The following is a 27,500-nucleotide window of genomic DNA, read 5'->3' as shown; positions in this document are numbered from 1 at the left end:
AGAATGATGACAATACATGTCATATCAGCACCTAAGTATTGTGATAATATTGTATTGTGAGGTCCCTGGCTATTCCCAGCCCTAAACACAACACACCCAGACAGGCACATAGTCCAGACGGTTCCTACAACACAGACAGCAATCAGTCACTATAAGTCTTCTCTCTGTCCATCAACCAATAGGTCAGTTAAAACAATCCAAATCACTTGTATATTCTCTACCCATTCAAGAATCCATCCATCGATTGTGAACTGTGTGGCTCTTACCTGGACACGTCCACAACAGTGAGGCTCTCTGGAACAGGAAATACATCCAGCGCTCTCAGCTCTAGAAAAAAACAACACACCGTCAGTACAGTATATACAGGGAACTGACAAAATAAAAGGAAATACGAGTAAATGAGGGATACAAAGTACATTGAAAGCAGGTACTTTCACACGGGTGTGGTTCCTGAGTTAATTAAGCAATTAACATCCCATCATGCTTAGAGTCATGTATTAAAATGCCCAGTAGCTCATTATTTTGGTTACCATGGCTAGAAGAGATCTCAGTGATTTTAAAAGAGGGGTCTCAAAAGAGCATAGGTTTAAAGGGTGTGGGTGTGTGTCAGTCACCAGTGGGTGGGGTTATATCCTGTCTGTTTGGCCCTGTCCGGGGGTATCATCGGATGGGGCCACAGTGTCTCCTGAGCCCCCCCGTCTCAGCCTCCAGTATTTATGCTGCAGTAGTTTGTGTCTAGGGGCTAGGGTCAGTCTGTTATATCTGGAGTATTTCTCCTGTCTTATCCGGTGTCCTGTGTGAATTTAAGTATGCTCTCTCTAATTCTCTTTCTTTCTCTCTCTTGGAGGACCTGAGCCCTAGGACCATGCCTCAGGACTACCTGGCATGATGACTCCTTGCTGTCCCCAGTCCACCTGGCCGTGCTGCTGCTCCAGATTCAACTGTTCTGCCTGCGGCTATGGAACCCTGTCCTGTTCACCGGACGTGCTACCTGTCCCAGACCTGTTGTTTTCAACTCTCTAGAGACAGCAGGAGTGGTAGAGATACTCTTAATGATCGGCTATGAAAAGCCAACTGACATTTACTCCTGAGGTGTTGACTTGTTGCACCCTCTACAACTACTGTGATTATTATTATATGACCATGCTGGTCATTTATGAACATTTGAACATCTTGGCCATGTTCTGTTATAAACTCCACCCGGCACAGCCAGAAGAGTACTGGCCACCCCTCATAGCCTGGTTCCTCTCTAGGTTTCTTCCTAAGTTTTGGCCTTTCTAGGGAGTTTTTCCTAGCCACCGTGCTTCTACACCTGCATTGCTTGCTGTTTGGGGTTTTAAGCTGGGTTTCTGTACAGCACTTTGAGATATCAGCTGATGTAAGGGCTATATAAAACACCAAATTATGGAATTTCTCATGGAAGAATGGTGTCGTATCCCTCCAATAGAGTTCCAGACACTTGCAGAATATATGCCAAGGCCCATTGAAGCCGTTCTGGCTCGTGGTGGTCCAACACCCTATCAAGACACTATATTGGTGTTGACTTTATTTTGTCAGTAACCTGTATGTGCGTATGAGTCTCTACATTCTCTGCAATGTGGACAATTACTATAACAAGTGTCCATGTTTGTGAGTGTATGTGTACCGTTTTGTGCTGTGTGCAGGCCCTTGAGTGCTAGTCCGCTGACTCGAAGGAGTGTGAGTGTGTTTCTGTCACAGCGTAGGAGCTCCAGCCTGGATAGGGTCCTGACGTCAAGCTCCTCCAACCCAGCATCCCGCACATCTAACTGGGCTACGTGGCTCAGCAGGCCAGCCTCCCCAACCACCACCCTCTGGAGCCTGTTCAACCTACAACACAGAGTGAGGAAGAGAGAGAAAGGGGGTTAGAGAATGGAGAGTGATCATTTAATGGGATTGTTTTTTCAAAACAGATATTTCCCCCCAATTTTTCATGTATATCTGAGTTGATATTGAGTTGCACTCCCTTCTGCCCCGAGAACAGCCTCAATTCGTCGGGGCAAGGACTCTATAAGGTGTCGAAAGTGTTCCACAAGGATGCTGGCCCAAGTTGACTCCAATGCTTGTCACAGTAGTGTCACGTTGGCTGGATGTCCTTTGGGTGGTGGACCATTCTTGAATCACATGGGAAACTGTTGAATGTGAAAAACCCAGCAGTGTTGCAGTTCTTGACACACTCAAACTGGTGCGCCTGGTAGCCAATACCATACCACGTTCAAAGGCACTTAAATATTTTATCTTTCCCATTCACCCTCTGAATGGCATACATACACAATCCATGTCTCAACTGTCTGAAGGCTTAAAAATTATTCTTCAACCAGTCTCCTCCCCTTCATCTACACTGATTGAAGTGGATTTAACAAGTGAAAATCAATAAAGGATCATAGATTTCACCTGGATTCACCTGGTCAGTCTGTCACAGAAAGAGCAGGTGTTCCTAATTTTTTGTATACTCACTGTAGCTACAGTATTCTTATTACCAGTGGCGACCAGCCATTCAGGGCAGAGCTTTATTAACTAAGTACATTTTTATTTACAAACTGATATGCAACACGTATTAATGACAAAATAACATACAAAACAGGCATATATTTTGCGTGCCTATTTTGCATGTTATTTTGGCATTTAATACATGTCGCATATCAGTTTGCAAACAATGTAAATAAAAATGTACTTAGTTAATAAAGACGCATACAAACATGGTCTCTTTTTTAGTTTTTCTTGAGTAAGGCGGCTCCAAAATGCAGGTGTTTCAGCCTAGCTTAGTGCTTTGTGTGGTGGAGGGGCAGCCAGCGGAAAATACAGAGCGTAGAAGTTGGTCATCTTCTCCAGTTGCACTGTGATTGGCTTAGTGAGTGTTCTGTCACTCATGGGGACACTATGTCACCGCAAAATCTACAGGGAGAGCTAGAAAGTTCAAGCCCCCTTGGGTGCTGCCATAGATTTACATTAGAAGTGCCCATTCAAGAAGGCTCTAGGTCATTGGCCACAAATAAAATGACATCAAATCACATTATATCTACTGTAGCTTTGATTGGACTGATCATCATATTTTCTCAATCTTAGCTAGCAAGCAGTCATCTTCATGAAGCACGTCAATCTACTGGCAAATCCTTTTCAATCCTTGTCATATGAAGAAAATTAGCCATTGGACAAACATTACACAACAAGTTGGAAATAGCAAATTCAACAATGAGAGGTTTGGAAGGAATCAATGGCTAACTGCAAGCGTTGCAAAGCAATCACTATTTTGCTTCCCCTCCTATTCAGTGGAGTGGGTGTGTGGTCCAAGTCTGGGTTTAAGGGTCTCTTTTCTTTGCTTAAAATGATGAACCTTCACACACAAAACCATGGGCTTTTTGAATATATTGGCCATGCTGTCAATCCAACATGACTTCTGCCACGTTCAAAACAACTGGAAACTCGGAAATCTCAGACTTTATTGAGTTCAAGACAACTGGGAACCTAGAAAAAAAACGAGCTCCAGTTGTCTTGAAATCACCGTAAATCCAGGGAATGACATACTTGGATGACAAAGTTTCATGACAAAATTTTCCCACAAGAACGACCACCGAGCCACCTTCCTGTTCAAGTGAGCACAGCACAACCGAGTCCAAATATGTATTGTATGCCACTGCATAAATTACGCAATATGCCAGGGAGATAAGTACACTGTAGCTAAGAAAGTAAAACTATGTGTATGTTGTGTTGTAAGTGGTTAGAAGCCCATGTGCCTCACTCTAAAAATTTGGTCCCTTTCCCCCTCATAACTTAGCCTACTGTTCTGACTTGTTGGTGCACATGTAGCCTATAGTCTGTTTTAGAGAAATGTCATCAAACATTGAGCTTTCACTGTCCTCTTATATGCCCCCTTCATTTATCCTACGGTTCTGACTTAGTGTACAGGGAGAATACTGTAAGAACGGACCATGTTCTGAATTCTGTCGCTGTACATTTCAAAAGTGCTGAACAAAAGTGCTGAACAAATACTTCGGAAAGTATTCAGACCCCTTGACATGTTCCACATTGTTACGTTACAGCTTTATTCTAAAATGGATTCAATTGTTTTTTCCCCTCCCTCATCAATCTACACACACCCCATAATGACAAAGCAAAAACACACTTGGAAACTTTTGCAAATGTATATATATTTTTTTACAAAAATCTGAAATATCACATTTGCATAAGTATTCAGACCCTTTACTCAGTACTTTGAAGCACCTTTGACAGCAATTACAGCATCAAGTCTTCTTGGGTATGACACTACAAGCTTGGCACACCTGAATTTGAGGAGTCTCTGCCATTTTTCTATGCAGATCCTCTCAAGCTCTATCAGGTTGGATGGGGAGCGTCGCTTGAACAGCTATTTTCAGGTCTCGTCAGAGATCTTCGATTGGGTTCAAGTCCAGGCTCTGGCTGGGCCACTCAAGGACATTCAGAGACGTGTCCCGAAGCCACACCTGCGTTCTCTTGGCTGTGTGCTTAGGGTCGTTGTCCTGTTGGAAGGTGAATCTTTGCCTTAGTCTGAGGTCCTGAATGCTCTGAAGCAGGTTCTTGGTCACCTCCCTGACCAAGACCCTTCTCCCCCGATTGCGCAGTTAAACCAGGTGGCCAGCTCTAGGAAGAGTCTTGGTGGTTATAAACTTCTTCCATTTAAGAATGATGGAGGCCACTGTGTTCTTGGGGACCTTCAATGCAGCAGAAATGTTTTGGTTCCCTTCCCCAGATCTGTACCTCGACACAATCCTGTCTCTGAGCTCTACGGACAATTCCTTCGACCTCACGGCTTAGTTTTTGCTCTGAAATGCACTGCCCACTGTGGGACCTTCTATAAACAGGCATGTGCCTTTCCAAATCATGTCCAATCAACTGAATTTAACACAGGTGGACTCCAATCAAGTTGTAGAAACATCTCAAGGATGATCAATGGAAACAGGATGCAGTTGAGCTCAATTTCGAGTCTCATAGCAAAGGGTCTAAATACTTATGTAAATAAGTATTTTTTTATAAATGTGTATAAAATTCAAAAAATCTGTTTTCGCTGTGTCATTATGGGGTATTGTGTGTGTAGATTTTTAAAATCCATTTTAGAATAAGGCTGTAATGTAAAAAAATGTGGACAAAGTCAAGGTGTCTGAATACTTTTCCGAAGGCACTGTATATTGACTTCATCAGTCTTAGCTCACGCATTAATGTCTTAATCGGAATTTTGGATTGCCTCTTATCCGTTCATCATTCCCTTATCCTCTACGGGATCGGTCTCCCTAAACCGGGACCGTTGTTGCTAACGTACGCTAATGTGACTAGAATGACGTAAGCAGCAGTCAACTTTCCAGGACATAGACATGTCTTAAATGGGCAGAAAGTTTAAATTATTGTTAATCTAACTGCACTGCCCAATTTACAGTAGCTATTACAGTGAACAAATACCATGCTATTGTTTGAGGAGAGCGCACAACAACAAAACACTTATCACGGCAACACGTTTGATACATTCAACTCTGAAGGTAAATAAGATTACATCCAGTAATCTTGCTCTGATTTGTCATCCTGAGGGTCACAGAGATAGCATAGTTTTGTTTGATAAAATATATTTTTATATTCAAATGTAGGAACTGTGTTCTACAAATTGAACCCCTGCTGTCTCTTAAACGCTGTAGGTGTTTTGTTTGCATCTTTTGTTACTGCTTGTTTGAGTTGTAATGGTTGGTTTCCAGTACTGGTAGCCTTTGTTTGTTTGGTAAACTTGCCACTGCGGTGGATAGTTGGTTGTGTCCTTCCTTGGAGAGACTACATTGGTTAGTTTCCAGGTCCCTGCCCAGGCTGGAGACTCTTGCTCTACTCCGAGGAGGTGAGTACAGTCGGCTGTGTACCTCAGTGGGAGATTTGGGTAGGGTAGTGACACTTGCTACCCGGAGCTATAGCCTTTCTTTTCCCCCTATTAGGCTTAGCGATGTGTTTCACTTTGGAATACGTTGGGCATGGTTATTTTGTTTGTTATTTTTGTGTGGCGTCGGTGGACTGAGCAGTGGTCTCGGGGCACATCAGTGGCTTGGGAATCTGCCAGCTTGCTGGGTGTTTTTTGCCCCTTGCCAGTGAGCTACATTGCATAATTACCTACCGCAAATCCCCTCGAAGACTAGGGTTGAGTTATTGTAGGTTTTGGGTAAGCCCCAATATATCTCTCATCTCTATTCTGTGGTGCCCAGTCTGATTGTCATTTCTCTTGTGGTCTCTGGTCTGGTGTGCTCAGCAGAGGTGAAGAGCAAGATTATTATATATTTTTTGTATTTACTTCTGACTATGGGGTCTAATGTAGAGGAGTTCATTCGCTTTCCATCAGAGGAACTGTTAGAATGATGTACTAAAGAACAGCTGTTGAAGATCGCTGAATACTACAAGATTGAAATTAGTGACAAATGTCAAACAAATTCTGTTATGTTGATGTTGCCAGAATCTAATGAGAATGACCCTGAGATGTTGTTTATATTTGAGCTTGCTGCTGACGCGCTCTCTTGTGGAACCTGTTCCTGAATGTCTACGTGACTGACCATTGTTTGGTTTTGTCCTGTTCCTGAAAGTCTACGTGACTGACCATTGTTTGGTTTTGTCCTGCTCCTGAATGTTTACGTGACTGACCATTGTTTGGTTTTGTCCTGTTCCTGAATGTTTACGTGAATAGCCATTGTTTGGTTTTGTCCTGTTCCTGAATGTTTACATGACTAGCCATTGTTTGGTTTTGTCCTGCTCCTGAATGTTTACGTGACTGACCATTGTTTGGTTTTGTCCTGCTCCTGAATGTTTACGTGACTAGCCATTGTTTGGTTTTGTCCTGCTCCTGAATGTTTACCTGACTGACCATTGTTTGGTTTTGTCCTGCTCCTGAATGTTTACGTGACTGACCATTGTTTGGTTTTGTCCTGCTCCTGAATGTTTACGTGACTAGCCATTGTTTGGTTTTGTCCTGCTCCTGAATGTTTACGTGACTGACCATTGTTTGGTTTTGTCCTGCTCCTGAATGTTTACGTGACTGACCATTGTTTGGTTTTGTCCTGCTCCTGAATGTTTACGTGACTGACCATTGTTTGGTTTTGTCCTGTTCCTGAATGTTCACCTGACTGACCATTGTTTGGTTTTGTCCTGCTCCTGAATGTTTACCTGACTGACCATTGTTTGGTTTTGTCCTGCTCCTGAATGTTTACGTGACTGACCATTGTTTGGTTTTGTCCTGCTCCTGAATGTTTACGTGACTGACCATTGTTTGGTTTTGTCCTGTTCCTGAATTTCACCTGAATGTTCACCTGACTGACCATTGTTTGGTTTTGTCCTGCTCCTGAATGTTTACGTGACTGACCATTGTTTGGTTTTGTCCTGCTCCTGAATGTTTACGTGACTGACCATTGTTTAGTTTTGTCCTGCTCCTGAATGTTTACCTGACTGACCATTGTTTGGTTTTGTCCTGCTCCTGAATGTTTACCTAACTGACCATTGTTTGGTTTTGTCCTGGTCCTGAATGTTTACGTGACTGACCATTGTTTGGTTTTGTCCTGCTCCTGAATGTTTACATGACTGACCATTGTTTGGTTTTGTCCTGCTCCTGAATGTTTACATGACTGACCATTGTTTGGTTTTGTCCTGCTCCTGAATGTTTACGTGACTGACCATTGTTTGGTTTTGTCCTGCTCCTGAATGTTTACCTGACTGACCATTGTTTGGTTTTGTCCTGCTCCTGAATGTTTACCTGACTGACCATTGTTTGGTTTTGTCCTGCTCCTGAATGTTTACCTAACTGACCATTGTTTGGTTTTGTCCTGGTCCTGAATGTTTACGTGACTGACCATTGTTTGGTTTTGTCCTGTTCCTGAATGTTTACCTAACTGACCATTGTTTGGTTTTGTCCTGGTCCTGAATGTTTACCTGACTGACCATTGTTTGGTTTTGTCCTGCTCCTGAATGTTTACATGACTAGCCATTGTTTGGTTTTGTCCTGTTCCTGAATGTTTACGTGACTGACCATTGTTTGGTTTTGTCCTGCTCCTGAATGTTTACCTGACTGACCATTGTTTGGTTTTGTCCTGCTCCTGAATGTTTACGTGACTGAGCATTGTTTGGTTTTGTCCTGCTCCTGAATGTTTACGTGACTGACCATTGTTTGGTTTTGTCCTGCTCCTGAATGTTTACATGACTGACCATTGTTTGGTTTTGTCCTGCTCCTGAATGTTTACGTGACTGACCATTGTTTGGTTTTGTCCTGCTCCTGAATGTTTACGTGACTGACCATTGTTTGGTTTTGTCCTGCTCCTGAATGTTTATGTGACTGACCATTGTTTGGTTTTGTCCTGCTCCTGAATGTTTACGTGACTGACCATTGTTTGGTTTTGTCCTGCTCCTGAATGTTTATGTGACTGACCATTGTTTGGTTTTGTCCTGCTCCTGAATGTTTATGTGACTGACCATTGTTTGGTTTTGTCCTGCTCCTGAATGTTTACGTGACTGACCATTGTTTGGTTTTGTCCTGCTCCTGAATGTTTACGTGACTGACCATTGTTTGGTTTTGTCCTGCTCCTGAATGTTTACGTGCCCGGTTTTATATGTGTGTGTGTGTGTGTGTGTGGGGGGGGGGGGGTATTATTTCTCTTTGCTCTCGTTTTCCTTTTTAGGATGTCGGCGGCCGGAGCTGGGAGGGTCGTCAGCGACATGGGACACACCTGGGCCCGGGTGTGTTCCAGGATAAATGCACCACTTCCCTATTCATAGAGGAGACTCTCTCCATGCAGAGATTTTGGTTGTGGCATTTTTTGTGGCTGTTTTGTTTATTTGCGTTGGCACCTTTCAACACCCCTCATTATCACATTTATACACACAACCACTCACTTACACTACTGATTACTGAATACACACACACCATTGTTAATTGCATTTAGTTTACTTTAGTTAATAAATATATTTTGTTATTCCTTATCTCCACATTGTCTCCCTTTTAGTCACGAACTTCGAGGCGGTTCGTGACAATGGCCTTTCTCTTGCATTTCAAAGAATGGTATCTTTTACCAGATCTAATGTGTTATATTCTCCAACATTCATTTCACATTTCCACAAAGTGCTTCCTTTCAAATGGTATGAAGAATCTGTCTATCCTTACTTCAGGTCCTGAGCTACAGGCAGTTAGATTTGGGTATGTCATTTTAGACAAATTGGAATAAAAGGGTATGATACTTAAGAGGCTAAGCCATATAGTTTGTATCTCAATTGTCAGTAGAATCCACATTTGTTTAGCAAGTCAGTAAATGAACTGTTTCGCTGCCAGACAAGGCTCCACTGATATCCATGTGTAGCGGTCGTAAGGATTCATTCCATGGTGCTGAAGAGAAAGCTCTGCTGTTGGGACAGCTTTATGTAGGGGGAACCATTTGTCACCAATACAGTTTGGGGTCACCGTTATAGAGCAATGAATGTATTGTTTAGTGTTGGGGCTTTGCTGGCATGCATCTAAAAAAAGTTTGCCCCACCAAGATTTACACGCTAAAAATTGCCACTGCTTATTACATATCTATGAAGGGAGCTAGGCAAGGTTCCACTAGCCGAGCAGTACTAGTATTGAATTTAATTAATTTAAATGTTATTTGGGGTAAAAAAAATAAAAAAACATAGATAAAACAAGTCGTGCATTTTATCCCAGAGCAAAACACTTGAAAGAACTAATTAAAACACTTATTTACAAAGTAATATACCTGAGATCTATGTGTCGGTGGGGGAGCCACTGCAGGCCGACCATGTCCAGGGAGGAGAGCTGATTCCCAGCCAGACAGAGCCTCTCCACCCCCCTGAGCCTCTCCAGGGCTGGAGGTACGCTGCTGAACAGGTTGAAGGACAGGCCCAGGTAGGTCAGGGCCTCCAGAGAGCCCAGCTCAGCAGGCAGGGAGTTCAGAGAGTTACCGTCCAGAAGCAGGGTCTGCAGGCTGGGGAGGAGGAGATGGCGAGAGGTGGTTAGTATGGAGCTCAGTGGGAGAGGGGATTATGTGTGTGGCTGTAATCTTCACATGAGCTTTCTGTTATCGTGCCTGATTTTATGTGACATGTAAATCTCGTGGTTCTTTCCACGAGGGAATTGCTGAGAGAGAGATTAAGAATTTCAACTTTAAAAAAGGCCAAATCTTTCAGATCCTATTACTACAGCCTGATGTCTGAAAACAGGTTTTCCCACCAAACATTCACAGCCTGGTTATTCTGTAGTGGACAGACTGGGCAACAGCACCAAACCCAACACTAATGCTGAGCGATTAACTAAATGCTTTTTGGGTGGGGGTTATAAAACAAATAACTGACCAATGGTGGTTCAATTACTGTCTCAGTCACAGGCTCTCTCCCTCTTTCTGTCTACTGCCCCCTGACCTTTAACCCTGTGACCCCACTCACTTGTGCATGGTCCCCAGTGCTGAGGGCAGAGAGGTCAGAAGGTTGCCTTGGAGGTTGAGCTCTGTCAGGGAGGTGATGTCACACACGGCCAGAGGGAAGTCAGACAGAGCGTTGTTAGAGAGATTGAGGCTCCTCAACCTGCAGAATCTAGATGGGGGGGGGATGAATGAGGGAGAGAGCGGGGGGGGGGGGGGTCAATTGGACAGGAATTTTCAGAGAAAAACAAACAATAACAATCACAGAAACGAAAGAGTCAGAAGAACTGGTTACCTAATGAGCCCATTCAGAACAACAACACTATAGAAAGGGAGGAGTGCGTTCCAAATGGCACCCTATTCTCTACATAGTGCACTATGGGCCTTGGTCAGAAGTAGTGGATTATATAGGGTGTAAGGTGCCATTTGGGATGCATTCAGGGAGTGATTAGCTCTGCGATTAGAGACCAAAAACAATGTGACAACTGCCACCCAGGGGAAACTAATAAGGAGGAAGTCATGTTCCTAACTGCTAAATAATGGAAACATGTGAGCATACAACTTATATTGAAAGCAATTGCTTCCACACAGGTGTGGTTCCTGAGTTAATTAAGCAATTAACATCCTATCATGCTTAGGGTCATGTATGGAAATGCTGGGCAGGCCATTAGTTTTGGCTACCATGGCTATGCCCCCATAGGATGAAAATCCCCCATCCACAGGGCACGAGAGGTCACTAAATGGTTTGATGAACATGAAAACAGTGCAAGCCATATGCTATTCCAAGGTGTACACTGAAGCTGTTCTGGCTCGCAGTGGCCCAACGCCCTATTAGTCTTTTGCAATCCCTTTGGTGCAATTTTCACAATTATGTACTACATTTTCACAACTCTAAGCACAAAAATCAAAACAGACCATCAAAATGGCTCGTTTCAAAACTAAGCATATTTTCATTTGACGGAGTACAACAAACAAATTAGCAGTCACTTGTTCACTGCACCAAATCTCTTGCAATTTGCATACATATTCAATCTATTAATCTGTCTTTCACAAAACATTATTTGTAAACTCCAAGTGGACTGTCATGAGTGGCTTCCGTCTGGCCACTATCATAAAGGCCTGATTGGTGGAGTGCTGCAAAGATGGTTGTCCTTCGGAAAGGTTCTCCCATCTCCACAGAGGAACTCTGTGCTCTGGAGCTCTGTCAGAGTGACCATCTGGTTCTTGGTCACCTCCCTGACCAAGGCCCTTCTCCCACATTTGCGCAGTTTGGCCGTGAGGCCAGCTCTGGTGGTTCCAAACTTCTTCCATTTAAGAATGGAGGCCACTGTGTTCTTGGGAACCTTCAATGCTGCACAATTTTTTGGTACCCTTCCCCAGATCTGTGCCTCGACACAATCCTGTCTCTGAGCTCTACAGACAATTCCTTCGACCTCATGGTTTGGTTTTTGCTCTGACATGCACTGTCAATTGTGGGACTTTATATAGACAGGTGTGTGCCTTTCCAAATCATGTCTAATCAATTGAATTTATCACAGGTAGACTCCAATCAAGTTGTAGAAACATCTCAATGATGATCAGCAGAAACAGTATGCACCCAAGTTCATTTTCGAGTTTCACAGCAAAGGGTCTGAATACTGATGTAAATAAGGCATTTCAGTTTATTTGTATTAAATGTGCAAATATTTCTAAAAACCTGTTTTCGCTTTGTCATTATGGGGTATTGTGTGTAGACTGATGAGGGAAAATATGTATGTAATCAATTTTGGAATAAGGCTGTAACATAACAAAACGTGGAAAAGAGGAAGGGGTCTGAATACTTTCCCAATGCATTTTCCACTCATTATCGGAATTTAACTGATACACTGTAAGCTGATGAATTGTGTCAAGTAGAGAAACAGGTTCATACTGTATAAGTTGAACAAGTCACATAAAAAATGTGATCTTGAACAATGTTGCATGGAGCAGAATTAGCATGGCATACATACACTATGCTACAGCAATGTGTTTTTACTGCAGCCTACTGCATCACAATACCCCCGTTTCATTATTTGTTCTACACATGTATATAATGAAAATGAAACTGTAACACTAACATAGTTCTCTACATGCTCACAACTTGCCATTGGATACAAAAAATATGGTTCGCAAAAAACGAATTGTGCATGTCAGCCAAATACTGTATGGAAGTGATATTTACCATCTACTATTCTTTCTATTCAGCACTTCAAAAATAAATCTTGTGTTCTTTGTTATTAGATTAAATGTTAGTTAAAATGACTAAATGATGAGTCTATCATAATTCATCTGATGTATTGGTGACTAAATGTTCTCATGTTATTTCACTGAAAACTTGCATGATTGACTCAGGGGTGAAAGATGTGTTCAACTCCAATGACTACACAATCAAAGGTTCTGAACATAAGACAGGGGGCATTACAAGTGTTATCAGTTTTGAAACTAAAAGTTTTTGGAAATATACCACATCTGAAAAATTTGCCAAAGCGATTTAAAAAAAACTGGAGACACTTAATGCTGGTGTTTCCTTTATTTCGTCAGTTACCTATATGTGAGCAGCACACGTATATTGTTGTGATTGCGCACGTAAAAACATGTTGTTTTTCGATTGGTGTAGCTACCACAAGTTGCGGTGTATGTGAAAATTTGGTGGGCACGTGTGTGAGAATCTTTGTCGAATCTGATAGGCACTCGGCTCAACTGGTCTTCCCAGGCCTAACTAGCCTAACCCGGTTCACTGTGGGGACAGCGTGAAAGGCGGTGCCGGATCCACGTCTTTTCCAAGGAAAAGCCACAGCCAGCCACGTTCCCAACGCAGTGTCGCGGGAAAAACACATTCCTGAAGCCCTGTCTGCCTCCCCTCCTCTTCCCTTGGTAAAGCTGTGTTTATGGAAGAACAATGGGAGCACAAAGCCATTCCATCGGAAGTACAACCAGAGTCACTGAACCACGGCGAGAATGAGGAAGAGGGGGATGGATGACATCCTGTACTGGAGAGAGAGAGAGAGAGCGAGAACGTCCTGTATGCAGAGAGAGAGAGAGGAGGATGGATGATGTCCTGTATGCAGCGAGAGGGAGAGGAGGATGGATGATGTCCTGTATGCAGAGAGAGGGAGAGGAGGATGGATGATGTCCTGTATGCAGGGAGAGGAGGATGGATGATGTCCTGTATGCAGGGAGAGGAGGATGGATGATGTCCTGTATGGATGGATGTCCTGTATGCAGGGAGAGGAGGATGGATGATGTCCTGTATGCAGGGAGAGGAGGATGGATGATGTCCTGTATGCAGGGAGAGGAGGATGGATGATGTCCTGTATGCAGGGAGAGGAGGATGGATGATGTCCTGTATGCAGGGAGAGGAGGATGGATGATGTCCTGTATGCAGAGAGAGGGAGAGGAGGATGGATGATGTCCTGTATGCAGAGAGAGGGAGAGGAGGATGGATGATGTCCTGTATGCAGAGAGAGGGAGAGGAGGATGGATGATGTCCTGTATGCAGAGAGAGGGAGAGGAGGATGGATGATGTCCTGTATGCAGAGAGAGGGAGAGGAGGATGGATGATGTCCTGTATGCAGAGAGTGGGAGAGGAGGATGGATATAGTGTTTCTCTTCACCGGCAAGGCAAGGGTCTGTTTTCCTAACCATTGTTTGATGCTGAAAGTTGAGCAGTGTGAGCAGTGTGGCCCGATGGGAAGATTATTCATGGGAGTTTTTGCTGCTGTCCCATCTCCCCATCCATTCCCACTGTCTGATGTCTCCCAAAGCAGAGCAGCTCACACTGAAACACTAACTGTAACACTACACCAGGCCTGGGACAGAGGGCGCATCTCAAATGGGACCCTATTCCCTATATAGTGTACTACTTTTGACCAGGACCCACAGGGAAATATATAGGGAATAGTGTACACTATAGAGAATAGGGAGCCATTTGGGATGTAGACGGTCTCCATGGTGGGGAGCATTGTATTACTGTAAGCATAGAAGGGTTAGCTAGAAGGAGAAGAAGCGAGAACCTGACCGCAGTCAATGACACTGCTGGGCCCCAACCCTGGCTAAAGGTCACTGAAGAGGAGCCAATCAAAATGCAGCCGTTGTGTTTTGGACCAATTATGTCTCTTGGCTTGCAGACCGTGACTTCAAAAACAGGTCATAGGTGAGAGGTCTGGGAATCACTGGCCATAGATTAATGAAAGCTCCAGAGGAAAACTGTGTGTGTGTACATAATAAATAAATAACTCAAGCTCAGATTTCCCCTCCTAATTCCGCCTACGTCTACTTCTAATCAACCCCAATCTGTTTTCTTAGACCAAATCAATCCTATAGGAACACAAACACAGATCTGTAGGTGAATCTAATCCTCTAACCTTGCGACCATATGGTGATACACAGAGCTGGAGAGAGCGAGAGAGAGAGAGAGCGAGAGATAGAGGATATCGAAGGACAAACCGCCCACATCACTCGTCTCTTAACCCCTCCCTCCTTCCAGAGGTATATATTGAGCCGTTCTCCGGAGCCACCCTAGCCCATATCTCTCAGTTCCTTCCCTTTTCTTCTCCTCTTCCCCCACTCCCTCCATTCCATCCTACCACCTCTTCCCACAGCCTGCAGGGGTACATACCTGGTGAGATGTGTGAGGCCCGTCAGATAGTTGTGTTTGAGGTTGAGGTGGGTCAGGTCCTGGCTGTAGAACAGCTGAGGTGGCAGCTCCTCCAGACTGCAACATGACAGGTCCACAGAACTCACCCTCTGAGACACTATCTGATGGAGGGAGAGAGGGAGAGAGGGTGAGAGATAGGAGAGAAAGAAAAGGAGTAAGAGACGAAAGAGTTTTCATTTTCCAGATTGCTAACAACTTGAAGACATGCAACTCAACTCTGAGCACACACGTACCTTGGCAGCCTGTCTGTGCCAGCGGAGGTGTTCTGTGTAGGAGTCATAGCTGATGTAGTAGGTCTGACTCTGGGGACCAGAAGAACTGAAGGCTAGACAGTGACTGTGTCTCCTCACCTCCTCCACCTGAATACACACACACACACACACACAGAGAGAGAGAGATTAGCTCTGCGATTAGAGACCAAAAACAATGTGACAACTACCAGCCAGGGGAAAATAGCAGGGAGGGAGTCATGTGCCGATTAGTGTGTGGCGGGCAGGGGGAGGGGCCGGTGTGTGTGGAAGCAGTGTGCAGGAAGGGAGAGAGAGGTAATGTATAGCCAACTAGCGACTAAACTTGTAGCTAGCCATATATTTATCATCCCATCTGACAGTTCCGGTCTTTGTTGCATCAAATTGGAGAATAACAGCTAGCTAAACTAGCCAGCTAGCTAGTTTAGCTTCGCTCCCAGTCCATGTCAAATTAAAACTACATTCAGATTTTTTTTTAAATGCATACCTGTTAGTTGCTTGTTGTAGCCTACTCCTCCAGCTGACCTGATTCCATTTTGCATTGCTACACATGGAGCCTCTGACTGTAGTGCCACTTTGATTGGCCGACAACAAAAAAACAAGCTACACGTGAAGGCTACCAGTCTTTTTTTATGGGTTGCATATGTTGTTTTATTAAATTCATTATTTCCAATGTCATGGAATATCCTTGTATTAAAAATGTCCTGACTATTTTCATTGTTAATTTAGACCTAGTTAAATTTTTTTCTCAAATTAATAGTCACACAAGTAATCAAATACTAACAACCATTTGGATGATCGAACAACCTTTCCCCATCTCTAGTGTGTGTGTGTGTGTCAGGATTTCCGTTAGCCAGTAATTGCCGGCTTTAGGCCAACAAAGAAATTAAAATCCAATAAAAAGTTGCCAAATCGACTGGGAGAAGAAAAAAATCCCACTGCAAAATACTGATTTTTATTCATTGATGGAAATACCAGTCAATGGAAATACATTTGACCATCTTGCTTACTAGTCTATAGGTTCATTTGTATAATTTTGTGGACTTAAATTGGCGTGTGTATTTACGTTAGTTGTCATGCATCTTACTTATCCAACAACTATTAGATGCACAGCATAGGCCTACAGAGCTGGTTGCTGCTGAAGTCAAATATTGGTTTTTATAAGCCCGGTCATTGCGCAGCAATTCTAAATGTAATTGAGTATTAAAACAGTTTTGATGGCCACGATTAAAGAGAGCTATCATTTTTATTTGGTAATTGAAGCAGGCCTCCCATTCAGCATTTAAGTGCAGGCAGGCTATCAAGCAGGTCACCCACCATCTTACAATGTGAGCTATGCATTTTGAAAACATACTTGAAACCTGAATGTTTTAGTTCATATTATGAGGCATTTCTTACCTTGCTTCAAAGTAGCCTAGCCAAAATCAGACAACAGAAACAAAGGCAATTATTTTATAACGACGTTATAGGAGGAAAAACACATTTTAACCTACCATTCCTACCGATCTGCGAGCCAGTTCTGATTTTAATGTGCACATTTCCGTGGAACAATTTACTTTCAATAACATTTTTGTCTTCTAAAATCTGAATTAAAATGATAAAAATCTAAAAGTAAATATTAAACTAATGCGAGAGCAACAGCCATTCGGACACATTGATACATCGTGATCCACTGTCGACTAAATAAATAAGCGCATCGAACTCAAGAGATTGCCTAAGCCAATGCAGAATTAGGCCTATTCCTTCCGTTGTCAACTAAGTAAAAATAGCCTACATAAATTCAACAAATAAAAATAGTAGAAAATATCCTGATGAAAATGCAGATTCTTTCAATAGCATTCATCTCTCTACTCTGCCTCCCTTTTTAAATCAGTCTTGACCTGAGCGATGACTAGCGAACTTGCAACATTGTATCAACTGGCGTATTCCGGGCCCTCAGGAGTTTCCTGTGCCAGTGAGCTCAAGACAGATATCTGTTTTTGCACAAGGGAAAGGTGGAGGTATTTTATATGTTTCCACTGGATACACACTACATGACCAAAAGTATGTGGACACCTGCTCATCGAACATCTCATTCCAAAATCATGGGCATTAATATGAAGTTGGTACCCCCATCGCTGCTATAACAGCCTCCACTCTTCTGGAAGGCTTTCAACTAGATGTTGGAACACTGCTGCGGGGTCTTGCATCCATTCAGCCACAAAAGCATTAGTGAGGTCGGGCACTGATGTTGGGCGATTAGGCCTGGCTCGCAGGCGGTGTTCCAATTCATCCCAAAGGTGTTCGATGGGGTTGAGGTCAGGGCACTGTTGGGCGATTAGGCTTGGCTCGCAGGCGTGTTCCAATTCATCCCAAAGGTGTTCGATGGGGTTGAGGTTCTACTACACCGATCTCAACAAACTATTTCTGTATGGACACCGTTTTGTGCATGGAGGAATTCTCATGCTGAGACAGGAAAGGGCCTTCCCCAAAAAGTTGGAAGCACAGAATTGTCTAGAATGTCATTGTATGCTGTAGCATTAAGATTCCCCTTCATTGGAACTAAGGGGCCTAGCCTGAAACATGAAAAACAGCCCAGGACCATTATTCCTCCTCCAAAATGTACAGATGGCACTATGCATTCGGGCAGATAGCAATCCCCTGGCTTCCGCCAAACACAGATTTGTCCTTCGAGATGAGGTGATTAAAAAAAACACTCCAGAGAACACATTTCAACTGCTCCCGAGTCCAATAGCGGCGAGATTTACACCTCTCTAGTCAACGCTTGGCTTTGTGCATGGTGACCCTAGGCTTGAAAATGGCTACTCGGCCATGGAAAACCATTTCATGAAGCTCTCGACGAACAGTTCTTGTGCCGACATTGCTTCCAGAGGCAGTTTGGAATACGGTAGTGAGTGTTGCAACTGAGGACAGACGAATTTACGAGCTATGCACTTTATCACTCAGTGGTTACATTTTGTGAACTTGTGTGGCCTACCACTTTGCGGCTGAGCCGTTGTTGCTCCTAGACGTTCCCACTTCACAATAACAGCACTTACAGTTGATCGGGGCAGCTCTAGCAGGGAAGAAATTTGACGAACTGAGTTGTTGGAAAGGTGGCATCCTATGACAGTGCCACGCTGAAAGTCACTGAGCTCTTCAGTTAGGCCATTCTACTGCCAATGTTTGTCTATGGAGATTGCATGGGTGTGTCCTCGATTTGATACACCTGTCAGCAACAGGTGTGGCTGAAATAGCCGAATCCACTAATTTGAAGGGGTATCCACATACCTTTGTGTATATACAGTGGAGAGAACAAATATTTGATACACTGCTGATTTTGCAGGTTTTCCTATATACAAAGCATGTAGAGGTCTGTAATTTTTATCATAGGTACACTTCAACTGTGAGAGACAGAATCTAAAACAAAAATCCAACAAAATCACATTGTATGATTGTTAAGTAATTAATCTGATTTGATTTGAAGTAATTAATCTGCATGACATAAGTATTTAATACATCAGAAAAGCAGAACTTAATATTTATATACGTTTCCTGTAGTTCTTGACCAGGTTTGCACAGACTGCAGCAGGGATTTTGGCCCACTCCTCCATACAGACCTTCTCCAGATCCTTCAGGTTTCAGGGCTGTCGCTGGGCAATATGGAATTTCAGCTCCCTCCAAATATTTTTTATTGGGTTCAGGTCTGGAGACTGGCTAGGCCACTCCAGGACCTTGAGATGCTTCTTACGGAGCCACTCCTTAGTTGCCCTGGCTGTGTGTTTCGGGTCGTTGTCATGCTGGAAGACCCAGCCACGACCCATCTTCAATGCTCTTACTGAGGGAAGGAGGTTGTTGGCCAAGATCTCGCGATACATGGCCCCATCCATCCTCCCCTCAATACGGTGCAGTCGTCCTGTCCCCTTTGCAGAAAAGTAAAAATATATGATTTTTTCTTTCTAATTTATAAAAAATAAAAACTGAAATACGACATTTACATAAGTATTCAGACCCTTTACTTAGTACTTTCTTGAAGCACCTTTGGCAGCGATTACAGCCTGGAGTCTTCTTGGGTATGACACGACAAGCTTGGCACACCTGTATTTGGGGAGTTTCTCCCATTCTTCTCTGCAGATCCTCTCACGCTCTGTCAGGTTGGATGGGGAGCGTCGCTGAACAGCTATTTTCAGGTCTCTCCAGAAATTTTCGATCGGGTTCAAGTCCAGGCTCTAGCTGGGCCACTCAAGGACATTCAGAGACTTGTCCCAAAGCCACTCCTGCGTAGTCTTGGCTGTGTGCTTAGGGTCGTTTTGTCCTGTTGGAAGGTGAACCTTCGCCCTGGTCTGAGCGCTCTGGAGCAGGTTTTCAGCAAGGATCTCTGTACCTTGCTCCGTTCATCTTTGCCTAGATCCTGATTAGTCTCCCTGTCCCTGGCAATGACAAACATCCCCACAGCATGATGCTGCCACCACCATGCTTCACCGTAGGGATGGTGCCAGGTTTCCTCCAGACGTGACGCTTGGCTATGAGGCCAAAGAGTGCAATCTTGGCTTCATCAGACCAGAGAACCTTGTTTCTCATGGTCTGAGAGTCTTTATGTGTTTTTTCGCAAACTCCAAGCGGGCTGTCATGTGCCTTGTACTGAGGAGTGGCTTCCGTCTGGCCAATCTACAATAAAGGCCTGATTGGTGGTGTGGTGCAGAGATGGTTGTCCTTCTGGAAGGTTCTCCCATCTCCACAGAGGAACTCTGTCAGAGTGACCAGCAGGTTCTTGATCACCTCCCTGACCAAGGCCCTTGTCCCCTGATTGCTCAGTTTGGCCGGGTGGCCAATCTAGGAAGAGTCTTGATGGTTCCAAACGTCTTATATTTAAGAATGATGGAGGTCACAGTGTTCTTGGGGACCTTCAATGCTGCATACATTTTTTTGTACACTTCCCCAGATCTGTGCCTCGACACAATCCTGTCTTGGAGCTCTATGGACAATTCCTTCAAATCAAACTTTTTTTGTCACATGCCGCCGAATACAACTGGTGTGGATCTTACTGTGAAATGCTTACTTACAAGCCCTTAACCAACAATGTAGTTCAAGAAAGAGAAAGAAAATATTTACCAAATAAAAAAATAAAAATTACAGTTTAATTACAATAACAAGGCTATATTCCGCTACCGAGTCAATGTGCGGGGGTACAGGTCAGTCGAGGTAATTTGTACACGTAGGTAGGGGTGACTATGCATAGATAATAAACAGCAAGTAGCAGAAGTGTAGAAACAAAGGGGGATAGGGTGTCAATGTAAATAGTCTGGGTGGGCATTTGATTAATTGTTCAGCAGTCTCATGGCTTGGGGGTAGAAGCTGTTAAGGAGCCTTTTGGTCCGAGACTTGGCACTCCGGTATCGCTTGCCATGCGGTAGCAGAGAGAACAGTCTATTCTATGACTTGGGTGACTGGAGTAGTTGACATTTTTGGGCTTTCCTCTGACACAGCCTAGTATATGTCCTGGATGGCAGATAGCTTTGCCCCAGTGATGTACTGGGCCGTATGCACTATCCCTTTTAGCGCCTTACGGTCAGATGCCGAGCAGTTGCCATACCAGGCGGTGATGCAAATGGTCAGGATGCTGTAGATGGTGCAGCTGTAGAACTTTTTGAGGATCTGGGGACCCATGCTAAATCTTTTCAGTCTCCTGAGGTGTTGTCGTGCCTTCTTTACGGCTGTCTTGGTGTGTTTGGACCATGATAGTTAGTTGGTGATATGTACACTAAGGAACTTGAAACTCGACTCGCTCCACTATAGCCCCGTCATTGGGGGCCTGTGCGGCCCGCCTTTTCCTGTCGTCCATGATCAGATCCTTTATATTGCTCACATTGAGAGAGAGAGAGAGGTTGTTGTCCTGGCACCACACTGCCAGGTCCCTGACCTCTTCCCTATAGGCTGTCTCATCGTTGTCGGTAATCAGGTTCAACACTATTGTGTCATCAGCAAACTTAATGATGCTGTTCATTGACTACAGCTCAGCGTTCAACACCATAGCACCCTCAAAGCTCATCACTAAGCTAAGGACCCTAGGACTAAACTCCTCCCTCTGCAACTGGATCCTGGACTTCCTGACGGGCCACCACAATGTGGTAAGGGTAGGTAACAACACATCTGCCATACTGATCCTCAACACAGGGGCCCCTCAGGGGTGCGTGCTCAGTCCCCTCCTGTACTCCCTGTTCACTCATAACTGCACGGCCAGGTACGACTCCAACACCATCATTAAGTTTGCCGATGACACAACAGTGGTAGGCCTGATCACCGACAACGATCAGAGAGACCTGATCGTGTGGTGCAAGGACAACTACCTCTCCCTCAACATAATCAAGACAATCAAGGAGATGATTGTGGACTACAGGAAAAGGAGGACCAAGCTTGCGCCTATAGAAATTGTCAAAGACTCCAGCCTCCCTAGTCAGACTGTTCTCTCTGATACCGCATCGCAAGCAGTACCGGAGCGCCAACTCTATGTCCAAGAGGCTTCTAAACAGCTTCTACCGCCAAGCCATAAGACTCCTGATCATCTAATCAAATGGCTAGCCAGACTATTTGCATTGCCCCCCATCCTTCTACACTGCTGCTACTCTATAATTATCTATGCATAGTCACTTTAAAAACTCTACCTACATGTACATATTAGCTAAATTGCCTCGACACCGGTGCCCCCGCACGTTGACTCTGTACCAGTACCCCCTGTAAATAGCCCCGCTATTGATATTTTACTGCTGTTCTTTAATGATTTGTTATTTATATCTCTCATATTTATTTATTTTAAGGTATTTTCTTAAAACTGCATTGTTGGTTAACCTCTCTAGGGTATGTGGGACACTAGCTTCCCACCTGGCAAACATCCAGTGAGATTGCAGAGCGCCAAATTCAAATACAGAAATACTCATTATTAAAATTCAGAAAAGATACAACTATTTTACATAGGTTTAAAGATGAACTTCTTCTGAATCCAACCACGGTGTCAGATTTAAAAAATGCTTTACGGCGAAAGCATACCTTACAATTATTTGAGAACATAGCCCAGCAGACAAATCATTACAAACAGTAACCAGCCAAGTAGAAGAGTTACACAAGTCCGAAATGGAGATAAAATCACTTACCTTTGATGATCTTCATATGTTTGCACTCAGAAGACATTAATTTATTCAATAAATGTTTATTTTGTTCGATAAAGTCTCTCTTTATATCTGAAAACCCCGTTTTGTTTGCACGTTTTCTTCAGTAATCCACATGCTCAAACGCAGTCACAACAGGCCGACAAAAAAATCAAAATTATATCCGTAAAGTTCATAGAAACTTGTCAAACGATGTTTATATTCAACCCTCAGGTTATTTTTTACCTAAATAATAGATCATATTTAAACAGGACAATAACGTCGTCAATATAAAACAACAAAAAATCCTACTTCCTGAATGGATTTTTCTCAGGTTTTCACCTGCAAAATCAGTTATGTTATACTCACAGACATTATTTTAACAGTTTTGGAAAATTTTGAGTGTTTTACATTTACATTTACATTTAAGTCATTTAGCAGACACTCTTATCCAGAGCGACTTACAAATTGGTGCTTTCACCTTATGACATCCAGTGGAACAGCCACTTTACAATAGTGCATCTAGGTCTTTTAAGGGGGGAGGGGAGAAGGATTACTTTATCCTATCCTAGGTATTCCTTAAAGAGGTGGGGTTTCAGGTGTCTCCGGAAGGTGGTGATTGACTCCGCTGTCCTGGCGTCGTGAGGGAGTTTGTTCCACCATTGGGGGCCAGAGCAGCCAGTTTTGACTGGGCTGAGCGGGAACTGTACTTCCTCAGTGGTAGGGAGGCGAGCAGGCCAGAGGTGGATGAACGCAGTGCCCTTGTTTGGGTGTAGGGCCTGATCAGAGCCTGGAGGTAGTGAGGTGCCGTTCCCCTCACAGCTCCGTAGGCAAGCACCATGGTCTTGTAGCGGATGCGAGCTTCAACTGGAAGCCAGTGGAGAGAGCGGAGGAGCGGGTTGTCGTGAGAGAACTTGGGAAGGTTGAACAGGTGGAGTGCGGCGTTCTGGATGAGTTGCTGGGGTTTAATGGCACAGGCAGGGAGCCCAGCCAACAGCGAGTTGCAGTAATCCAGACGGGAGATGACAAGTGCCTGGATTAGGACCTGCGCCGCTTCCTGTGTGAGCAGGGTCGTACTCTGCGGATGTTGTAGAGCATGAACCTACAGGAACGGGCCACCGCCTTGATGTTATTTGAGAACGACAGGGTGTTGTCCAGGATCACGCCAAGGTTCTTAGCGCTCTGGGACGAGGACACAATGGAGTTGTCAACCGTGATGGCGAGATCATGGAACTCAGTCCTTCCCGGGAGGAAGAGCAGCTCAGTCTTGCCAGGTTCAGCTTGAGGTGATGATCCGTCATCCACACTGATATGTCTGCCAGACATGCAGAGATGCGATTAAGCCACCTGGTCTCAGAAGGGGGAAAGGAGAAAATTAATTGTGTGTCGTCTGCATAGCAATGATAGGAGAGACCATGTGAGGTTATGACAGAGCCAAGTGACTTGGTGTATAGCGATTATAGGAGAGGGCCTAGAACAGAGCCCTGGGGGACACCAGTGGTGAGAGCACGTGGTGAGGAGACGGATTCTCGCCACGCCACCTGTAGGAGCGACCTGTCAGGTAGGACGCAAGTCAAGTGGCCACGCCGAGATGCCCAACTCGGAGAGGGTGGAGAGGAGGATCTGATGGTTCACAGTATCGAAGGCAGCCGATAGGTCTAGAAGGATGAGAGCAGAGGAGAGAGAGTTAGCTTTAGCAGTGCGGAGCGCCTCTGATACAGAGAGAGCAGTCTCAGTTGAATGACTAGTCTTGAAACCTGACTGATTTGGATCAAGAAGGTCATTCTGAGAGAGATAGCGGGAGAGCTGGCCAAGGACTGTCACGTTCAAGAGTTTTGGAGAGAAAGAAAGAAGGGATACTGGTCTGTAGTTGTTGACATCGGAGGGATCGAGTGTAGGTTTTTCAGAAATGCAAACTCGCTCTCTTGAAGACGGGAGGGACGTAACCAGCGGTCAGGGGATGAGTTGATGAGCGAGGTGAGGTAAGGTCACCGGAGATGGTCTGGAGAAGAGAGGAGGGGATCTCAGGGTCAAGCGGGCAGGTTGTTGGGCGGCCGGCCGTCACAAGACGCAATGTCATCTGGAGAGAGAGGGGAGAAAGAGGTCAGAGCACAGGGTAGGGCAGTGTGAGCAGAACCAGCGGTGTCGTTTGACTTAGCAAACGAGGATCGGATGTCAGAGACCTTCTTTTCAAAATGGTTGACAGTCATCTGCAGAGAGGGAGGAGGGGGGAGGGGAGGAGGATTCAAGAGGGGAGGAGAAGGTGGCAAAGAGCTTCCTAGGGTTAGAGGCAGATGCTTGGAATTTAGAGTGGTAGAAAGTGGCTTTAGCAGCAGAGAGAGAAGGGAAAATGTAGAGAGGAGGGTGAAAGGATGTCAGGTCCTCAGGGAGAAGTTTTCCTCCATTTCCGCTCGGCTGCCCGGAGTCATTCTGTGAGCTCGCAATGAGTCGTCGAGCCACGGAGCGGGAGGGAGGACCGAGCCGGCCTGGAGGATAGGGGACATAGAGAGTCAAAGGATGCAGAAAGGGAGGAGAGGAGGGTTGAGGAGGCAGAATCAGGAGATAGGTTGGAGAAGGTTTGAGCAGAGGGAAGAGATGATGTGATGGAAGAGGAGAGAGTAGCGGGGAGAGAGAGAGCGAGGTTGGGACGGCGCGATACCATCCGAGTAGGGGCAGTGTTGGATGAGAGCGAGAGGGAAAAGGATACAAGGTAGTGGTCGAGACTTGGAGGGAGTTGCAATGAGGTTAGTGGAGGAACAGCATCTAGTAAAGATGAGGTCGAGCGTGTGCCTGCCTTGTGAGTAGGGGGGAAGGTGAGGGGTGAGGTCAAAAGAGGAGAGGAGTGGAAAGAAGGAGGCAGAGAGAGGGAATGAGTCAAGGTAGACGTGGGGAGGTTAAAGTCGCCCAGAACTGTGAGAGGTGAGCCGTCCTCGGGAAAGGAGCTTATCAAGGCATCAAGCTCATTGATGAACTCTCCGAGGAACCTGGAGGGCGATAAATGATAAGGATGTTAAGCTTGAAAGGGCTGGTAACTGTGACAGCATGGAATTCAAAGGAGGCGATAGACAGATGGGTAAGGGGAGAAAGAGAGAATGACCACTTGGGAGAGATGAAGATCGGTGCCACCACCCGCTGACCAGAAGCTCTCGGGGTGTGCGAGAGCACGTGGGCGGACGAAGAGAGAGCAGTAGGTGTAGCGGTGTTGTCTGTGGTGATCCATGTTTCCGTCAGAGCCAGAAGTCGAGGACTGGAGGGAGGCATAGGCTGAGATGAACTCTGCCTTGTTGGCCGCAGATCGGCAGTTCCAGAGGCTACCGGAGACCTGGAACTCCACGTGGGTCGTGCGCGCTGGGACCACCAGATTAGGGTGGCTGCGGCCATGCGGTGTGGAGCGTTTGTATGGTCTGTGCAGAGAGGAGAGAACAGGGATAGACAGACACATAGTTGACAGGCTAGAGAAGAGGCTACGCTAATGCAGAGGAGATTGGAATGACAAGTGGACTACACGTCTCGAATGTTCAGAAAGTTAAGCTTTACGTAGCAAGAATCTAATTGACTAAAATGATTAAAATGATAGAGTACTGCTGGGGTAGGCTAGCTGCGTTGTTGACACTACCTAATCCAAGTCGTACCGTTGAGTGTGAAGTTTCTACAATGCTGCTTATCGGGAGCTAGCTGGCTAGCTAGCAGTGTTGGTTACGTTACGTTGCGTTAGGAGAACGACAATAGCTGGCTAGCTAACCTGAAAATCGCTCTAGACTACACAATTATCTTTGAAACAAAGACGGCTATGTAGCTAGCTATGTAGCTAGCTACGATCAAACAAATCACACCGTTGGGACTGTAATGAAATGAGGTGTAAAGTGATACTACCTGTGGAGCGGCGGAATGCGACCGAATGCGAAAGTTCTATTCAGTAGACGTTGGCTGGCTATTGGCTAGCTAGGAGTGTCTCCTACGTTAAGGACGACAAAATAGCTGGCTAGCTAACCTCGGTGAATTAAGATAATCACTCTAAGACTACACACTCTAAACTACACAATTATCTTGGATACGAAGACAGCAAAGACAACTATGTAGCTATCTAATACTACACTAATCAAGTCGTCCTAAGCTTAGTGATGAGCTTTGAGGGCACTATAGTGTTGAACGCTAAGCTGTAGTCAATGAACAGCATTCTCACATAGGTGTTCCTTTTGTCCAGGTGGGAAAGGGCAGTGTGGAGTGGTTTCTGGGATGATGCTGTTGATTGGAGCCATGACCAGCCTTTCAAAGCACTTCATGGCTACAGAAGTGAATGCTACGGGGCGGTAATCATTTAGGCAAGTTCCCTTCGCTTCCTTGGGCACAGAGACTATGATGGTCTGCTTGAAACATGTAGGTATTGTATTAAAGACTCAGTCAGGGAGAGGTTGAAAATATCAGTGAAGACACTTGCCAGTTGGTCCACATCCTGGGAATCCGTCTGGCCCCACGGCTTTGTGAATGGTGACCTGTTTAAAGGTCTTGCTCATGTCGATTACCGAGAGCATTATCACACAGTCGTCCAGAACAGCCGGAGCTCTCATACATGCTTCACTGTTGCTTGCCCCGAAGAGAGCTCAACTTCGAGTCTCATAGCAAAGGGTCTGAATACTTATGTAAATATATATTTTTTTGTATTACTTTTAATATATATATATTTTTTAACTGCTTTCGCTGTGTCATTATGGGGTATTGTATGCAGATTTCTGAGGATTTTTATTGATTTAATCCATTTTAGAATAAGGCTGTAATGTAACAAATGTGGAGAAAGTCAAGGGGTCTGAATACTTTTGAAAGGAACTGTATGTAAACGGGGAATTGATCAAAATAAACAATCAAAGAGCAAAACAAAATCACACAATGAATGTGCAAGAATTGGCAGGAGACAGCTGAGTGCATTCTGGAGAGAGATTTGCATATATAATTATACTCAAGACACATTATCTATCTATTAAGATGCATTACCAATCTAAATGGGATTTCTGTCATTCATGTTCTGTTAAGATGCATTACCACAATCTAA

General features: G+C 44.6%; 1 protein-coding gene across 1 annotated transcript in view; it reads right to left on the bottom strand.

Annotated features, from left to right (window-relative positions):
• Positions 1-27,500, bottom strand: part of LOC115121284 (PH domain leucine-rich repeat protein phosphatase 1-like) — a 71,362-nt gene that overhangs the window by 20,320 nt on the left and 23,542 nt on the right. The window contains exons 3-8 of the mRNA XM_065009177.1: positions 15,318-15,443; positions 15,046-15,185; positions 10,435-10,581; positions 9,750-9,977; positions 1,646-1,848; positions 267-327 (exon numbers count right to left, since the gene is read on the bottom strand). Coding sequence (XP_064865249.1) covers positions 267-327; positions 1,646-1,848; positions 9,750-9,977; positions 10,435-10,581; positions 15,046-15,185; positions 15,318-15,443 — 905 coding nt within the window. The remainder of the gene's footprint in view (positions 1-266; positions 328-1,645; positions 1,849-9,749; positions 9,978-10,434; positions 10,582-15,045; positions 15,186-15,317; positions 15,444-27,500) is intronic.

Source organism: Oncorhynchus nerka, linkage group LG24 (genome assembly GCF_034236695.1).
Source record: "Oncorhynchus nerka isolate Pitt River linkage group LG24, Oner_Uvic_2.0, whole genome shotgun sequence".
NCBI lineage: Eukaryota > Metazoa > Chordata > Actinopteri > Salmoniformes > Salmonidae > Oncorhynchus > Oncorhynchus nerka.
This window is presented reverse-complemented; position numbering and strand designations above follow the sequence as displayed.